Source organism: Zonotrichia albicollis, chromosome 8 (assembly GCF_047830755.1).
Source record: "Zonotrichia albicollis isolate bZonAlb1 chromosome 8, bZonAlb1.hap1, whole genome shotgun sequence".
NCBI classification, from domain to species: Eukaryota; Metazoa; Chordata; class Aves; order Passeriformes; family Passerellidae; genus Zonotrichia; species Zonotrichia albicollis.
Genome location: NC_133826.1, coordinates 2,475,755 through 2,492,756, shown reverse-complemented (window position 1 = coordinate 2,492,756; position 17,002 = coordinate 2,475,755). Strand labels below are relative to the sequence as shown.

Here is a 17,002-nt window from a genome sequence, read left to right as displayed (position 1 = left end):
AAAATTCAGCCCCAGAGCCCCAGATGCTGCTGGGAAGGAGCAGTGGGAGCTCCCCCAGCTCCTTTTCCTCAGAAGATCTCCGAGGAGGAGGAGGAAGGAAAGGTGGGACAGACACCCAAGTACATCTAAAGGTCAACCAATCTGTTACACTTGATTTGAGAATGATGTGGAAATAAACAGCCAACAACCACCAGAGCCAAGTGGGTTAGTCTAAGGACACCCAAATTCTGCACTCAAACAGACACCAAATGGGATAAACGGTGGAATTCTGTATTTTTACCTTTTTACCTGGTTCAAGGAGTCTTGGTATTGGAAACATAAGGTGGAGTTGGTATGTTATCTCTGACTTATTGTGAGCTCAGATTTTACAATATGCATGAACTTGATTAACACTGTTACAAAAAGTGATTGATTGATTAATAAATCGGAGTCGATGCTGCCCAATGCAAGGTGGGTCGTCTCCCTCCAACTTCAATATAGGAGGAGCTCTGATTATTAAGGATGTGTTTCTATTTTGCAGTGGTTGTGAAAGGGGATTTGTGTTTTAAAATAAATGCAGTTTTCAAAACTAGACTGGCAGGTGGAAACTCAGGAGTTTTGGTGCCTGATTTCTCAGCTTTGCTTCCATCAGTGATTTCAAGGGGCAGGAATAAACTCCACAGAGTTAACCCTGCTCAGTGTCCTGGAAAGCCACCCCTGCTGTCCCAGGAACCTCAGCCCCTTTATTCACCCAGCATGAAAGCTGGGAATGCTCAGAGCTCAGGGAGGATCAGATTTGCCCCTGGGCTCAGCAGGAGGAGCAGCCCCACAGCAAAGGAAGTGTTTTTATTTCATCACAGCCGAGTTTTCCTCAGCACTGCCAGTATTTGATCTCGTGGGCAGCAGCCATGGTTTGTGTCAGGGTTGTTCCTGTCCTTTGTCACAGCCAGCTGGATCTTCACTCCTGGAATCTCCAAACCTCAGAAATTTTCCTTCAAAATGTGCCCATGCCAACCTGCACATCCACTCTCAGCACATTCTGGACTCCCAGACACCGACTCGATTCATCTCTTGGCAGCTGTTTCACAATTTGCTTACTTTTTATTCAAAAACATTTTGTTTACTGTAAATTCGAGTCATGGGCAAACAATGCTGCCCTTTTTCCATGCTGGTCACCCAAAATGATAAAGTGAGCTCTGCACAAGGCTGCCCATTGAGGCAGGAATGTTCTCTATGAAGTTGTTTTTAGAGGAGGTCGTTTATGTAAAGTAAATAAATTTCATGCCTCACCATGTGATGATAATGTGACATTCCATCTGGACCAAGCCACAGAACAGTCATAAGTTTTAAGCCTTGCCATAACTAATTAAAAATAATTATGAAAAACCCACATCTGAAACTAAAAGGCAAAGAAAAACATCTACAGAAGCTTCTCTTTGATCACAAACTTCTCTGCCTCTCCCGCTACTGCGTTTTCAAGACTGCAAAATTGAATTTATTCTTTGTGAAAGCAAAACTGACATTGGAACTTCATCAAAATCGCTCAGCTTAAACTCAGAATTGTCTTTTCCACCCTACCTTTACAAAATGTCTCACCTAAGCAGCCTTTGGGGCTCGGGGCTGCTTTCTGGAAGGAGCACAAAGGCAGCAGAGAGTGCTGCCAGCCCTGGCTGCAGCAGGAGGGCACAGGGAGCTGTAAATCAGCACCTGCACCCTGCTCACATCAGCCCCACTCCCTCTGCTTTCCATCTGCAGCCCAGCAAATCCAGGCTTGATCAATTTGCTGTCCTCTAAGAGAATTCCCCACTGCAGAGACGCCACCACTGCTCCTGATCTGGGTTTGCTCTGCTTTCAGATGGAAAATGGGAAGGTAACAGAAATACCAGAATATCCCTGGGATGGTTGTTGGTTTTCCTGAGTGTGAGGGAATTGAAGTGTCCTCTGTGTGTCCCCTTCCCTCCTGCCAGGGCACCAAAGCAGCTGGGGATGAAACACCACCAGCTTCCAACATTTCCACAGCCCTGGCTGTGAACAAACCCCAGAGCTGGGATTTCACAGCCCCTGGAGTGGGTGAAACACCCCACAAAATACACAAAGTGAAAAAGGCTTTGCTGCAAGATTGTGACCCTGAAAGCACAGTGGGAGGGAGGAGGATGAGGAAGAACAAGGAAAATTGATATGGGAAATCTTCTGGACCATGCCACAAGTGCAAGGCCATGAATGATTCCTTCTCCTGCACAGTCTCATGGGGAAATACCCAACACAATGAAAATAGCAGCAAATATTCCATTTACATTTGCAGACCATTCAGAAGAAACACATTTGATTGTCATTGTTTTCATATCCTAAAGGTTCCCCAACTCATTGCAAGTGAAAAGGACTGCAAAGAAATCAAGGCAAAGGAATCAAAACATCTGTTACATAGAGTTATGAAGAGTTTCTTACCTCGGGCAGGGACTTTTCCATGGTTTGCTTTCAACAGCTGCAGTTTTTCTGCTTGACTCACTAGTGAAGAAATAAATCCAAAATCAACAAATGTTGCCCCAGAGCTTTCAAAGAAAATAATACCTCTGCTGCCTCCTTCACTTACAAAGCATTTCAGGAAAAAACCCCTCTTGCCTATGTAACTGTGTTCAAAAAAAATTAACAAAAAATTTCAAAATTCAGAGAATTCTGACAAGCTTTGCTTCAGAGCCTTAGCCCACATTTTGTTCCAATTTTTTTTTCTTCATAGTGCTGCCATGGTTCCCAATTCAGAGATGGGGGAAGGATGCTTCCTTCCCAAGGAGCTGAGGGAAAGAGTGGACACAGGAGTGGCAATGAGAGGTCTGAGCTGTGCTGTGGGCTGTCTGTCTGTCTGTCTGTCTGTCTGTCTGTCTGTCTGTCCCACCCCGATGGAACCCAGACTGTGCCCAGGTGGCTCAGAAAGGACCTGGCACTACAGCAGGGCATGCACAGGCAGGAGGAAAATGGAATGAGTTTGGAATATAAGTTAGAGAAAAAATGGTGATAGAAACACCAGCATGGGATGCATCCATTGCACTGCTTGGGATGAAATTTTCTCTGGCACCTGTGGCTTTACTGCCCACCTGCTCCCAGCTGCAAAATCAGCATCCAGGCACTCCAGGTTTGCTTTCTGGGCTCCTTTGGAAAAGCAATTCAGAAGTGGCAGCTGTGGAGTGCCCTGATCCCAACACAACAAGCATCTGGAATGTCCATCATTCCCAGCACACATGAATTTTTAAGAGATTTTTAAAGCCTGGAAATTTATATTCAGCCTAATCCTGCTGCCAGGCAAACAAACAAACAAACCAACTTCCTCGGAAAGGGGAGAAGAAAGGCCAAGCAATCCAAGTGCAAACGTTCAGCCTAATCCCCACCTAAGCACCCACTAAGTATCTCACTATTTACTGAGCATTTCCATCAGAAAAGGTGTTGCTTTTCCAGCCCTGCCCTCCCCAGCGTGCCTGGCTTGCTTTCATGTCCCTGCTGGCTGCAGGGGACACTGAAGTGCATTTTCCTGAGCGCTGGGCAGCACCAGAGGGAACGTCTGGAGCGATCCCTGGAAATGCTGCAAGGGGATAAAGAAATGTTCTGAACCCTCCTCACCCAGCGCTTGGTTTTTCTGCAGTTCAGCACTCAGGTCACAGGAGCAGTGGGAGACTCCGAGGATGTTTTCCAGCTCTCTACTGCCCTCCAAAGCCTGGAAAACAACAATTCAAATAATTGCTAAATCCCATTCCCAGTATCTACTCCCTATCTACAACACACCAAAACCAATTTGGAAATTGTTCATAAGCTCGAAATTCCTCATTTTCTAAATAAACATTGCGATTAAAATATTTTCAATTGGTATCGTTGTTTGGTTTTTATTTTTTAAATAAAACCTTGCTCACATGAAATAAATCAACAGAGTCCTCTGAATACACTGAATTATTTCTCAGCTATTGATGCACAGCAATGAACCTTGTGTTAAATTTAGCCAGGAAACAAAATGGGAAAAAAAGAGAGCAGTGATTTGCATTTGAACATGTATTGGACTATTAAATAATGATACTTTAGTGCTCAATTAAATGGTACAATCACTTCAACACAAAAGGATCTTTAATCCTCAAAGACATAAAAATCTATGCAGTTAATTCATATTTTGAGTTATAAATAATAATTGAGAACTACTTCATATTGGTTCTATTTCTGTACAAATTAAAAAGTGAGGACATGGAAAAGCAACTCTTCTAGTTTAAAAAAATCCAATCAGTTTTTGAGTTCGTTTGCATTTTCTGGATTTCCAAGCCCCACTTGCCTGGTTTCAAGTCTTTTATTTGTTTCCCTACCCCTTCAAAGTCAGATGTTGCACATAAAATCCTAATTTTGCTTTCAAATCCTGTATTAGAAGTAGTTTAAAAGACAAATCAGTGTAAACCAGACCTTCAGGCTTGTCAGATTTGCTCTTAGTTTCAGAATTCTGGGCAAGGAATTTCTCACTTGGGAGTGCAGTTGCAGGAACCTGTGTAAAAAAGGTGAAACAATTCCCATTATCCACATCCCCACTCACTGAAAATCCAAGTTTGCAAAGTTTCCCAGAGGTTTTTCTCGTTGGAATGGGGATGGATCAGTGCAGCTGTGAGGATTTATATCAGTGTACTGGACAATGTATTTTCCATCTGTAAAATTAAGTGTGTGGAAGTTCACATGAATATTAAGTGTGGGTGTTGGTTTAGAAAAGTTTTTGTTTGAATGTCACTGCTGGTCTCCTGCAAAGCTTTTAAAAACATTCTGAATTATTGAATGCAAACATTTCCATATCAATGAGGCCTCTAATTACCCCAATTGTTCTGTAATTCCGGGTTCCTGGCACTGAGAGATGAGGCTGGATGTGTTGACCAAGGGATTCACTGAATCACAAAAAAACCCCAATTAATCAATTTACAGTTTTACAGCGGTATAATGTCAATATTTAATTTTCCACTGTTTAAATGTCATCCCAGCAATCTGTCCAGCTCCATCACTTGGAAGACATTATCCCACACTGAAGGAATTTCAGCCTAAGGATGTGGGAAAACATCCAGCAGAGGCAAAAACCCCAGGAAACAAATCGCGATTATTCCAATAACGAAAATAAAGAGCTACAACTTCAAACATAATATTTAGCGAATAAATATCGCAGTTATGGATGAAAATGAGAAGCAATCAGAGCCCTGCAGCCACAACAAACCCCACACCGAATGCACTCACACATCGTGCTCTGTTTGAGGCTGCCCTCTGCTGGACAAGGCGCTCCCGGACTCGCTCTGCTCGCTCCCATCTCCTGGGAAAAAGAGAAACATTGAGGGTAAAAATCAGATGTGGGGTATTTGGAGCACCTGAAGAAGGAGTTGGGGTGAACCTTGAGGGCTGAGTGATCTTCTGAGAACAGGAAAAGCCTCCAAGCTCACTTGGAAAGCAGGACTTGGAATGTGTGGGATCTCAGCCCCTCAGGACTGAGGTGTCACCGAGAGCACCCTTGGGGGGCTCGGGAGTCCTGGAATGTTCCAGAAGTGTCTGGTGGCTGCACTTTGATCCTACACAGGAGACGACACCTGTATGAGGACAGGAGGGTTTCACCGGGGTGAATGGTGAAGGGATTGGTTAATTAGAGAGTGAAACACAGGGTTTAGGATTTCTGTACAGGGGGGTTTAGAGAAGTAAGATGGAGGAATTGGGGCGTGTCCTGTCCTTCTTCTTCTTCTTCTTCTCCTCCATCTTCTGTGGTGATGGTGGCACTTTGGGATTGGTCATTACTAAAAGTGCACCGGGCAATAAGGGTGAAAGGTATTGGGGAAAAATGATAAATATTGTACACGTAACTTTGGGTATAAAGATAGGTGACCGCCCGGAGGGCAGCACAGTGTGCTCATGGCTGGCTGCTGAGCAGAGCTCTGTCGGGCCGAGAGAAAATCTTTTAGATAAACAATTAATAAACACCGAGACCAAGAAAAGAGCTGAAGCCTCTTCTCGTCCTTCGATACGCGGCTGCCCCAAGGCCACCCCGGGCCTTTCCAGGCCATCCAAACAGCCGAAAACCCGACAGGAATGAACCACACTAAATTATTTATAATTTACACTTTTGGAATTTCATCTCTCCTCATTTTCTGGAAACCTTGGGATTACAGCATTAACATCTGGAAGTTGGAATCACCCTGGCAGATATTTACTGTGCTCTTCCAGGAGCTTTTTATGCCATGAACTGCAGATTAACATCCAGCATTACCCTGAAAATGCTGGAATGACTGAGCCATGGAATTCCTATTTCCTTCCATAAAAACTGCCCAAAGATTCTGGGAATTGCTTCCAAACGTGCTCTACTGACAATACAATATTCCAGCCTGGCATGTGAGGATAAATGTGACCTCTGGTCACAAAATACACTGAATTTACATGATTTATCCAATTCCCACAGGAATCAGATCAGAACAAAACCAGATTAAAAATTTAGCTTGTCTATCAATACTTGTTCCAGCAGTAAAAAAGTCACATCTGACTATCAGAAATTATTTCATTGTGGTTTAAATTGAAGGCATCACAAAATGTGGGGATTTTGTAAATTCGCCTTTAAGTGAAAGATTTGGAATTTACCATGGGTTTAACAAATGTACAGATCCCAGACAGACCTGTGGAATGAGGAGCTTTCCACATTTCACTGTAATAAATCTCTTTTTCAGACTGAAAAAAAGAAACCACACTCAGCATTCAACACTTTGATTTCTTCTTGTTAGATCTAAATTATTACAGCCAAATCTCAGCACTCAAGGATAAATTAACTTTTAATATTTTGTAAAACATTTAGAAACACTTCAGGATGACAAAGTGCTATAAAAGTTTAAGCTTTAATACAGCAGCTAAGAGTTAAGACCCTCAAAAATTTCATTTTAGATCTGAGTAGTCAATAGAATTTGGACTTAAATCAGTCATCAATTATCACCCAGGTCATACTTTAGGTACTGTGGGATTTTAGAAGGAGAGCAGAAATTGTGGGTTTAAATGGACAGCCTGGAACGTGGGGTTTAATAATTGTACACCATCTTGTAGGGAAAAAAAAAGAAGAATGGCAGCTGGGTAAAGAATTAGGATAAAATCTAAAATCCTGGAGGGAAGCTCCACCTTGCAGATGCATCAGGAGAGGATGTGGTAGAACAGCTAAAATCTGCAGGCACCCAGATAAATTTCCAACAGTGGCTGTTCCACCTTGCTCAGAATATTTTTACTCATCATAATTCATAAATGTTGGTGAGGCCTCAATTACTGTACATAAACTCCAAAACCTCTGGGGAGTAAAAATTCTGCAACCCAACAAGAACCAGTGGCTGAAAATGAAAGCCAGATGAATTCAAAACCAGATTTTTTTCTTAATGACTAAAATAATTGAACAAGGGATTTGCTAACAACAGCAGAGATGCATTATTATTACTATTATTATTCTTTTTATAATATATTTTATATATTATAAAATTTATAATATATTTTATATAAATATTTTATATATTTATTATTATTATTATTATTTTTATTAATTTTTTTATTTCATTACTACTACTACTACTACTACTTAACTATCTTTTCTAGAGTTGTACTGCAAGGAAATGAAAGCTCTATAGGGAAAGATGACAAAAGGTCCCTCTGTATTCTTCTTTTTAAAATAAAAAGTTACACCAGGTGACCTGAGGGTTCCTCAGTACTTACAGAGGCCACAACCACAATATTTTTACACAGCCATAAAAGCAGTTCAGTGTCCTGAAAATCTGCTTCTTGAGCAGAGTCAAAAGCTGTGACTGTGGAACTAAGTGAACATTTATCCTAAAGTGAACTGGAAATAATATCATGGTAATCTCACAAAGGTGTGTTTTCTGATTACATTCAGAAATTGAACATTACATTCAGCTGATAACATTCAGCGTTATGTAAATTAAAAATCATCTCTCTCAGTTATAAACACCCCCAAGATTCACACTGCAAAAATTGAAGCTTCAAGTCCCAACTTGGGCTTTTCCAGCAGAGATTCTTTGAGAGGGAAAAGCAGGAAGGGGAGAAGTCCCTGAATGCAGGAGGAAGCAGGAGAAAGCTGCAGGAACAGGCAGGGAATGCCCAGTGTGGAATCTCAGCACCTCAGGACTGAGGTGTCACCGAGAGCACCCTTGGGGGGCTCGGGAGTCCTGGAATGTTCCAGAAGTGTCTGGTGGCTGGACTTTGATCCTACACAGGAGACGACACCTGTATGAGGACAGGAGGGTTTCACCAGGGTGAATGGTGAAGGGATTGGTTAATTAGAGAGTGAAACACAGGGTTTAGGATTTCTGTACAGGGGGGTTTAGAGAAGTAAGATGGAGGAATTGGGGCGTGTCCTGTCCTCCTTCTTCTTCTTCTTCTTCTCCTCCATCTTCTGTGGTGATGGTGGCACTTTGGGATTGGTCATTACTAAAAGTGCACTGGGCAATAAGGGAGAAAGGTATTGGGGAAAATGATAAATATTGTACACGTAACTTTGAGTATAAAGATAGGTGACCGCCCGGAGGGCAGGGAGTGTGCTCATGGCTGGCTGCTTGTTGTGGTGTGTTGCAATGTCCTGTTTTACCTTCTCCCTTCCCCCTCGCCCCTCGCTGAGTGTGCCCTGTCAATCAGGCTAACATACCAGCAAGGCGTCGTGTGATTGGTCCCTCAGGCCTGGGGGACATTGGCCCGTATAGGTGTCCCCAGTCCCTTGAGACCCTGCCCCTTCACCTGGTTGGTGGCTCACCTGTTCCCTCCCCTTCCCCTGTCCTGAGCTTAAAATGTTAATGAGACCATGTGGCCTCTATTCTGTTGGAGGAATTGTCCCAGTTCAGACCTCTGCACCCATGAAATAAACATCTGGATATAACCCTCTGGCAGAATCCTCTCCTTTTTTCTCTTCACCATCGCCAGAAGCTCTCTCTCCTGAGGTAAACGGAGTCCTGACAAGCCTGGACTTGCACCAGTGCCCTGCTGCAATCTCCAGCAGCCAAGGTATCTCTGGGGTAAAGCACCACAGTGCTGCCTTTGGCCCAGTGTCGGATCTCAAGATCTCAGTCCTGAGATGCTGAGCCTCCGAGAGCACCCTTGGGGGGCTCGGGAGTCCTGGAATGTTGCCAGAAGTGTCTGGTAGCTGGACCTTAACCCTACACAGGAGACGACAAGGATGAGGGCTTCACCGGGTGAATGGTGAAGGGATTAGCTAATTAGAGGGTGAGACACAGGGTTTAGGATTTCTGTACAGGGGGGTTTGAAGGAGTAAGATGGAGGAACTGGGGTGTGTCCTGTCCTCCTTCTTCTTCCTCTTCTCCTCCATCTTCTTTGGCCACGGTGGCACCTTTGGATTGGTTATTACTGAGAGTACACCGAGTTATAAGAATAGATGGTATTGGGGAAAAATGATAAATATTGTACACGTAACAAAGGGTATAAAGATACGTGGCTGCCCTGGAGGGCAGCACAGTGTGCTCATGGCTGGCTGCTGAGCAGATCTCTGTTTGGCTGAAAGAACATCTTTTAGATAAACAATTAATAAACATAAAAACCGAAAGAAGAACTGAAGCCTCTTCTCGTCCTTCGATACGCGGGCTGCCCCAAGGCCACCCCGGGCCTTTCCAGGCCCCTCAAACAGCCGAGATAACCCGGACAGCCCAGCAGCAAGGGTCAGAACTGGCCCAGGCACAATCTAACTGGTTATATTGGGATTCCTATTCCAATAGCTGCTGAGCAGAGCTCTGTCGGGCCGAGAGAAAATCTTTTAGATAAACAATTAATAAACACTGAGACCGAGAAAAGAACTGAAGCCTCTTCTGTTCCTTTGCCCCAAGGCCACCCTGGGCCCTTCCAGGCCATCCAAACAGCCAAAAACCAAACAGCCCAGCTCACCCTGTGCTGGGGCACTGCAGGGAGAGGAGCAGGGGCTCAGCTGGCACGTGCCCGTGGTGGGGGAGTAGAAATTCAGGCTGCTCCTTTTGGCCTTCAGGGGGGTTTCCTCAGGGGCCTGAAACAGAGAAAAATGCCAAAAAATTCCGGATGAGTATTGACAAAACCTCTCTGAACTTTTTTTTCCTCCCTAAGTCATTCCTGGCTTTATGTATTCCCATTATAGAAAGCCTCTGTTAAATGTTGTGCTGGGCTGACTTGGTGCTCATCAAGATTCTCCATCACTTCCTCCTCTCAATAAAATTAATTTGGCTCTAAAAACTAAAAAATCCTTTCAAACACTTTGTCTGCCAGGTTCCATAAAGAAAAAAATATTTTTTTCTTTATATATTTAAAAATATATTTTTATATATTTTATATATTTAAAATATAAAAATATTTAAAAATAAATATTTAAATATTAAAAATATTTAATATTTTATATATTTAAAAATATATTTTTTTTCCAGGGATTTAGGTATTCTGGCCTGATCACCTCAATGTTCAGGGTTTTTTTAAAGCATCTAAACCAAGTTATTATTTTTCTTCCAGTAATGAGAATTTAAGACACAATTTTATGTTATTGTATCAAAAGTTATTTCTAATAATGATTTAATTTTTTTTTTAAATTGAAAAAATACAAAGTGAGTCGCTTAAATTCAAAATTTTCTGTGGTTCAGGGTTTCACTATGTCTAATGATGTAAGGGGAATTATTGAATGATGTGAAAGGATTTGTGCAGAGAAGTTTTCAGAAGAACAATTCTGCAGTGCAGGAATCAAACTGGGATTATCTGGGACAGGCTCCAGCAGGGATGCTGAATTGCAAGGATGAGAAACTGGGGTTTTCTGATAATTTCATGTACAGAAATTAAAAAAAAATCCAACCCCAACCTTTACTTCACAACCCCCAAGTGCTGCTGTTGGTCATCACTAGTGGGACTTAGAGCAGATTTTAAAAGATTTTAATGCTGCCCACTTGCTTCTGCCTTGTTTTAGTCCCAAATATCTTAAATATTTTCACACCTCTGATTTATACTCTTGTTCCAGTCTGGCAGCATTTAAACTTCACCTGATGGAAATCCTCACTCTGTCTTGCCACATTCAAGCAGGTTAAAGAAATGCTTCCAATAATCCTTAAATGAAATATACTTTAAATTGAAGTATCAATGCCAATTCAGGGATTAACATGTCATCAAATCTCCTTTTCAACAGGGAGAATCTCCAAACATTTCACATTTTTTTCCTGCTTGAACAGCAGTCACCTCACCCATTTCTGGACATGGATAAGGTTATTTCAAACAAAATTCCTGCAGCACTTACAAGAACAATTTTTATTTGTCAGTAAGATTTTCTCCTCCAGGAGGAAGAATTTTACTCCAGTTATGCAATTTTTTAATGATACCACGCTAAGATTCCAAAAATCTAAAAATACTCATTCCTAATCTGGTAAATTCATGGTTTTGATCCATGGAATGAGAAACTGTTGATAAAAACAGGGAAGGAATAACAGCAAAGATTAAGCATGTATTTCACCCAAACCATGAGTTTACTACTTTCTGTTCCTTTTTTTCTTTCTATAAAGTTATTTAATTTAAATCTTTGACATGCATCTATTGGAGACATTGTGTGAACTAAAAATCCCTGAGCCTCCACTAAAAGTTTCTGTATTCAGGTCCTGAATATATTCTATATTCAGTTTTCCTCAGCTCTTTGCTGCACAAGCACCTGACTGCAGGTAAACATGGATTAACTCTTTTTATCTCATGGGAGGGGATGGCTGTAGGGCAGGAAAAGCATTCCATGGAATTTCAGCTGGACCACTTTACAGAAATTCTACTGCAGAATACAAGAAACAGCTGCTAAATCACAGTCCCAGCTGCATTCTGACAGAACAAGTTGGGTACTGGTACTCTAAGCTGCTAACTAAACTGTTAATGATTTATTTTTGGTGCCACTGTGATATTTTGCCACCTCTGTTGAAACATTCAAATAATAAGTATCCAGAATTTTTTTTAAAAGCCCAATTTCTGCCCTGCTCAATACCACTGAGGGCCCCAAATATATATATATATATATAGCACATACAAAAACCTCTTGGCATGGAGATTTATTGGGAGCTCATTTGCTGACCAGCTCTTTCTCCAAAATTTCCCTTCCTTTGCACCCTGCCATCCCCCCAGCTGCAGCAGGAGCCACTGTGGGAGGTGACAAAGGGACAAATGTCACCACATGCTGGGGCTGCATTCCCAACCAACAGCAGCAGCAGCACAATTTGATTTTGGTTGTGCTAAGTGCAGTGAAATCGATGGCAGTGTTAGGAGTTGATTGGTTCATTATGCCAGATTAGCTGAGGGAGGTAATTACAGCCCTGACATGAAAATGCCTTTAATGTTTTCATTTCAGTTTTGCTGTTTCTAATATGTAGATTACAGCATTATCATAATTCCATATTGTCACATGTACAATTACATGGCAGAACGTTTGCTTCCCAGGATAATGGAGCTAATTTCTAATAAATGATTTCACCAAGGATCTTAACTCATTCAGCTCTTGGGTAAATAGTGGTGGCAATAACAATGTGCACATTTTTCAAGTGATTCATGCAGATGTACATTACTTAACGCCAGGCAGTTCTGTGACAAATGAAATACAATCAATTTTACACTAATATTTGCAGCAGTAATTTTGTGCTTTAAGATTTGCCCAGACAACATCCAATCTGTAACAACATAAAGGCAGCTAAAATGAAATAGATTGTTTATATCCACATTTATTTCTGCACACAGATATATGTGCATATATATTTATACAGCCCAGATGGCTCCACACATCAAAAAATACTTACATTATCTTTTTTAACAGTGTCCAAATTTAATGCTCTCTTAACCCTGCAAGAGAAAAACAAGGACAGGTTTTATGGTCACATAGACACAAAGATTTCTGTTAGCAAGGTCTGTAATTGATAATGCTAAAGACAATTTCCTTTTTTGGTTTCACATTTACTGATGGCATCCAAAGCAAATCCATTCCCTGAATGTTGCTTGTTTAGGAGGATTAAGTGTTTGCCTAAGAAAATCTGATTCTCCATTTTATACCAGAGATAAAATCCAGGCACTGAAGTGAAATCATGCTGAGTATTTATCTTTTCTCCAAGGCTATAAACAACAAACCCCCCTCCAAAAGCATTTCCATTTCCATACCTTCTGAGCAAGGCTTGGAATTATTTTGCCATTAGCCGAAATAATGTTTAAGACATTTAAGACAGAGGTAGAGGCAAGGTGAAAAAAGTAGTTTTTCCCATCATTTTAGCTCTTAACATGATTCAGTGCCAGCAGGCTATGGCTTAACAGGGGAACAGATGCTCTCTGCCTTTACAGGTCCCCAAACCATCAGAAAGTGTTTGCTTCCCTTCTTCCCTCTCCTGATTCAGGAACATGCCAAGCTCTCTCTGCAAAATCTGCTCCTCTGAACTGGATGCCCAGCTGTTAATGGCAACACTGGAAGAGGAAAAGCTGAATATTTATAATACTTTATATGGTACAGCTGTCTGCTAAAGAGCAGTCATCAAAATTTTATTGAATGCAGGCGAAATGCTCCAAGGAAAGAAAGGTCAACATAAATTAAGACTATTTTTCCCAGAGACAACTGAAACTTTTTAAGCACGTTCCTAAATCTTAACAATAGTTTAAAGCGTGATGTAAAACGATGAGAAAAAAAAAAATCTTTGTAAGAACAGTCCCCAAGAAACAGATATATTATACTGAATTAAACAAGGTTTGGAATATACATCATATTTCAAGAACTTAGTTCAGTTTTCATCTTGGAAAAAGAATGTTTTGCCTTGTAAGGAATTTAGATGACCTCATTCCAAACATATCCTTTTCAAATTTATGCTGCTATTCCAAAACTGTAAATTAAAAGATTGGGAAAATAGAATATGAAACACATCTTTGATCTGTAACTCAGGCAAGGGTCTTATATGAAAACTGTTTTACAGCTATCTCTATTACAAAAAGGGGAAAAGAAATATCCTGTCTTTAAAAAGCCAAGTAAACAGGTAACATTTAAATTAAAAAGGCCTCTGAAATCCTGGCCAAAGGGCAGCCAAAGCTGCAACAGTTTGATGGAATTCTTTACAATGTATTTCTTTTTTAAAGAGAACCCCATATAGCTCAAGGAATCCCGACTCCATTACAGCTTCCAGCTCGTGGCAGCAGAGAAAAATTCCATTTATTAATGCACCCACACTGCAGGGCTGCTCTGGGGGCCAATGCATTTGCATGTTCCACGTTCTGATGGAAGTTTTTATGGCAGGTGTCAAAAGGAGCTGAAAGGCAAAGGAAATCAGGAGCAGGATCACAGCTGTGGGATGAAATAAATGAGAAACTGCATGAAAATCCCACTGAGTTATAAACACGGAGAGCATTTCCTAGGGGGAGAGCTGGGCACTGATGAAAGCCTCGTTCTTTGAAGTCTGTCAAATATTGTGTACAGCCCACACTTCCCTCTGCAGGCACCCTGAACTGTGGGGGCAGACAGGGAGCCCCATTCCGAGCCCTTCACTGTTGGAAAGAGCTGGAATGTTGTGGAATTCTATTGGAATTCTATTAGAAAATAGGATTTTAGCTTTAGGAGGTCACCCTTGCCTTGTGCCACCCAACAGCCCGCCTTGCTTGGGGGCTTGTTTTCACTGATTGTCTTTTCAATGCCATAATGTGAGAAGTTAAAGGAAAATAATTTAAAATTGCTGCTCCAACTCTACACACAAACCCCTGCAACCAAATTCATTCCAGCTCCTCACATGAAAACCCTGCTGGCTGAACTGTCCTCTCTCAGATCTTCCAGAAGAAGAATGTGGGGGGAAAAACCAATACATGCAGACAGAACTCCTCCAGTATTTTAGGAAACAACATGAAGAGCACCATTTTTAGTTTGGTTTATTTTTTTTTTAGATATAGCTCACTTTGCCTGTGGTGCAGAACCAAATGTCAGAGTGGAACAAGAAAAGGAAACAGAAAGATGGGGCATTTGTGGTGAGAGTATTCAGCCTGAGTTTCTTAACCCTGAATTAGCCTGACAAGGCTTAATTTATTTTGTTAATCATGCAGAGTATGATGGCACACGTTTACAGCCAGCTGTATAACCTGCAGGGATTATTTTTAATATTTATCAGGTTAAAGAACTTTCTTTATTGATCTCCAGAAGGCCACGATGAGCAGAGATACACAAGAGCAGCACCAGACTTACATGACTTGATTAATGACTTACTGCTTGATAAATTGCAAAATACAGGAGAAAAATGAGCAGGATTTATTCCCACTGGAGACAAAATGAAGAGATACAGCCTGATGGGAAATGGGCATGGGGGTGTCATGCCCTGATCTCCACAGGCCTGCAATTCCTTCCCACCTCTCTGCACGCAAGTGTGTGTGAATCTATAATTTAGTCACTGCTGTAATTGTAGTAAATCCTGTTGAATCACTTTATAAATATTAAATCAGTCAGTGATTAAGTGCTGCTAAACTCTTTTGCACCTGTATCTTTTGTATCCATATCCTTGTCCCCGTGACCCTTTTGCATCCCTGGTCTCTGTGTAAATCATTATAAATTTATTCTAATCCCATTTTGCTGTGTATTCTCCCTCTGTGTAGGGAGCAACAGAGTGAACCTTGACATCAAACTCTGTTGAAGCCACACTTTCACAAATTCATACCAAAACCTGCTTTTTATTGCCAATCCCTTTAGTGGTGGCCAAGGGAGGGGTCAGAGGATGGCCCAGGCTTTGCCCAGAAATGGGCAGAAAATGAGATTCCACCTGGATGTGAGGAAGAAATTCTTTCCTGTGCAGTGACTGAGCACTGGAACATGTAGGGGCGATAGAATATAAGTAAATAAAGGTAGTATAGAATGTAATCTTACCCCCTAAAGAGTGTCAACTGAGCCAATTATTAAGGATTAGGAGCAGGCCTCATGTTACCAGGCCATACCCATAGCCAATAATAAGAGTGTTATAAAAGAGTGGGGTGGTGGGAGCTGGAGTCAGCTGGCTGCTGCAAGGACAAGGAAGAGTCAATGCATAGAGGAGCTGCCTACAAGAAACATCAAGGAGGTATTCAACTCTAGCAATGTGGAACTCTTGCAATGTAATGTAATGGAGCTTTTGCAATATAATGACAACAGGAACAGATTGTTCAGAGATGTGGAGTCTCCCTCGCTGGAGATATTCCAGACCTGCCTGGATGCCAGCCTGTGCCATGGGCAAGGCGTGACCCAATGTGGGACCTTTCCAAACTGAACCATCTTGTGATCCTTCATCTTCCCCCCTCCCACAGAGCCCCACAGGTGTTATCCATGCTATGTAGAGATATAGAATCAGAAAAACTGGGACTGGAAGGGATCGCTGGAGCTCATCCAGTCCAAATCCCTTGCCAAGGCAGGGTCACCCAGGCCTTGAATGTCTCCAGAGATGGAGACCCCAGAGCTCTGCCGCCCTCAGTGCGCAGCAGCTGTTCCTGATGTTGAGGTGGAACTCGTTGTATTTTAGCTTACAGCCATTTCTCCTCGCTGGGCAACTGTGAGCAGAGCGAGCCCCGACCCCTCAGAAATGCAGAATCCCGAGAGGATCCCCCACAGCGGCAGTACCGCCCCAGGAGCCACCGCCGCCAGTACTTCCCGGTCCGTTTCCATAGGGAAACAAATCCCGCCCGCCGCCAGCATTTCCCGGTCTGTTTCCATCGGGAAACAAATCCCGCCCCTCGCCAGCCGCTCCTCCCTCCCGGGCCCGCTCTGAGGGCGCTTCTCCCCTGCGGAACGCGCTCCGGAGCCGCGGCGCGCCGGGAGAAGCGCTCCCCTCACGGAGCCCGCGGGAACCGATCCGCTGCCGTGAGGGGCCGGGGGGGAGAGGAGAGAGCACAGAGAGAGGCGAGAGAACGGAGGAAGGGGAGAGAGAGCGGACGGAGAGGGAGAACGCGCTGCCCCGCTCCCCAGACACCTACGACATCCCAGAGCCGTTCCCGCCGCCTCCCCTTCGCAGCTCCCGCCGTGTGCCCGCCAAACGCCGCCGGCTGGAAACGGAGC

General features: G+C 42.6%; 1 protein-coding gene across 5 annotated transcripts in view; it reads right to left on the bottom strand.

Moving 5' to 3' along the window:
* Positions 1–17,002, bottom strand: part of ITGB3BP (integrin subunit beta 3 binding protein) — a 41,490-nt gene extending 24,488 nt beyond the window's left edge. For 4 of the 5 annotated variants that reach the window (XM_074545642.1, XM_074545637.1, XM_074545638.1 and 1 more), the window contains exons 1-7: positions 16,921–17,002; positions 12,771–12,813; positions 9,889–10,003; positions 5,215–5,287; positions 4,408–4,486; positions 3,589–3,682; positions 2,425–2,484 (exon numbers count right to left, since the gene is read on the bottom strand). In XM_074545642.1, the coding sequence (XP_074401743.1) occupies positions 2,425–2,484; positions 3,589–3,682; positions 4,408–4,486; positions 5,215–5,287; positions 9,889–10,003; positions 12,771–12,813; positions 16,921–16,925 (469 nt within the window). In that variant the 5' untranslated portion in view covers positions 16,926–17,002. The remainder of the gene's footprint in view (positions 1–2,424; positions 2,485–3,588; positions 3,683–4,407; positions 4,487–5,214; positions 5,288–9,888; positions 10,004–12,770; positions 12,814–16,920) is intronic. The other variant, XM_074545639.1, reaches the window with a different exon arrangement.